The 1,849-nt window shown below is 47.3% G+C and overlaps 1 gene segment (V, D, J or C); it reads left to right on the forward strand.

Annotated features, from left to right (window-relative positions):
• The first annotated feature begins 1,166 nt into the window (after positions 1-1,166).
• On the forward strand, positions 1,167-1,634 carry LOC127576451 (T cell receptor alpha variable 38-1-like). The segment is given in 2 exon segments: positions 1,167-1,212; positions 1,315-1,634. Coding segments are annotated over 2 exon segments (366 nt in total).
• Positions 1,635-1,849: the final 215 nt, after the last annotated feature.

Below are 1,849 nucleotides of genomic sequence, written 5' to 3' on the forward strand. Positions count from 1 at the left end.
GAGAAGGTCAGGAGGAGGAGGAGCGGCGGGTTGCGTGCGGGGAGAGTCTGCTGCATTGTTCACCGCTCTTCAGACCACAAATCCCTCGGACTCCGCCTTCTCACAATTGTCCTTCTCTTTTTCGTACTGTCCATCACTTCGCTACATTGCTCCCACAGTGTTGCAGGGCGAGAGAAGCCACTGTAAGGGTTTCAGAGTGCGCTCGCCAGAGGGCGCTCTCGTCCCCAAGAACTCATCAAGCAAAGAAAGGGGTGCAAATGGAAGGTGTCATTTTCATGGTCCAGTATTGATAGAGGCTGTTGGAGTCTCAAGCTAACCAGGGCTAGTTAGATAGATTAAGGGAGGTAAAGAGAGAGAGCGTCGGAAAGTGAGCGGAGAGGGATATAGGAGAGAAAGTGAGAGAAGGAGAAAGAGGGAAAACTAGAGAGGGGGGAGATGGAAAGAGAAAAGGGAATAACGACAGATTAGTCAAAGACACAAAGAAACGCGCATATGGACACGCTAGAGATGTGATGAAGAGAGAGGGAAAGACGTACAAGCGCGCGCACACACACAAACACACACACACACACACACACACACACACACAAACACACACACACACACACACACACACACACACAGAGATAAATCTACCATCTGACCATTTTTCTTCGTCTCTCTCAAACTATCTCATGTCTCCGTACAGCACGTTGAGGATGGCAGGATGGGGAATGAATAATTGAGCAATCTTGCTTTTAATCTTTGGCTGCGCTTCAACAGGGGTGTGGGGAGAGTTACTGGCTCAGAGACAGATTTAACAAGTAATCTTATTTCCCCGGATGGTCCGTCTGCTCTCTGAAGGCTAATTGACCCTGTGCTCAGAACTCCATGATTTTGAAATGCATTCACCGCAGTTAATATTGCAGAAATTCGCCTAACCCGGTCTCTGCAAGAGGAAACTTTCCCCTAAAAGAACATCAGTTGTGACGGAACTGGGGAAATATGTGGTGAGGCGGGGTGTGGAGGGTGGAGCTTGTCTGGAGAACTGTTCCCATTCGCTGACATTCGCTCCCCGCCCACCCCGCCACAGCGCCACCCGCACAAGGAGCAGCAGCGAGAACAGTCTGATGGTCAACGGCAGTAGGTTGAACAAGAAATACTTCAACCTATCGTTTATAAAGAAAATGTCAATCCTCCTCATCGGGATTGTGTGCGGAGCATGGTTAACAGGTAATCGCGCAGCGGAGAATTCATCTACTTTCGCTACAGGGTTTCAACCGATTTGTGAACGCACGCCTGTCTAATCTTTTACTATTTGGAATCATTTTTCAGATTCTAGTCACGGAGATTCTGTCACTCAGTCGATGTCCTCAGCAGTTAAGACAGAAGGTGAGACGGTGACTTTCAACTGCTCCTATGTAACTACAGAGGATGACTACACTTTAAATTGGTATCGGAAACGTTCAAACTCAAGACCTGAGTTCATACTGATGAAAAGTAGTTCAGGATACGAAGAGTTAGCAGATTTTGCCAAAACTCGTTTCACTGTCGATCTGCAGAAGGCAGGCAAATTCACCAGTTTGACCATCTCATCGCTGCAACTGAGCGACTCTGCAGTTTATTACTGCGCCTTTGTCAGCACAGTGATGTAAACCAGTTAAACCCTTGTACAAAAACTCCTCGTAGAACTCAACTTTGTCCGCTCCAAGAGGATACATCTGTACGCTGAGCACTGTTTGTGGTTTCCCGCCACTCTGAGAATTTGTTCCAATTTTTTCAGTTTCTCTTGCATTCGATCTGTGAAGCTACCTCTGTGGCTTTACAGCCACATTCTGGGACTGATTTTTCAAATGTCTCTGGATATTTC

Source organism: Pristis pectinata, chromosome 12 (genome assembly GCF_009764475.1).
Source record: "Pristis pectinata isolate sPriPec2 chromosome 12, sPriPec2.1.pri, whole genome shotgun sequence".
NCBI classification, from domain to species: Eukaryota; Metazoa; Chordata; class Chondrichthyes; order Rhinopristiformes; family Pristidae; genus Pristis; species Pristis pectinata.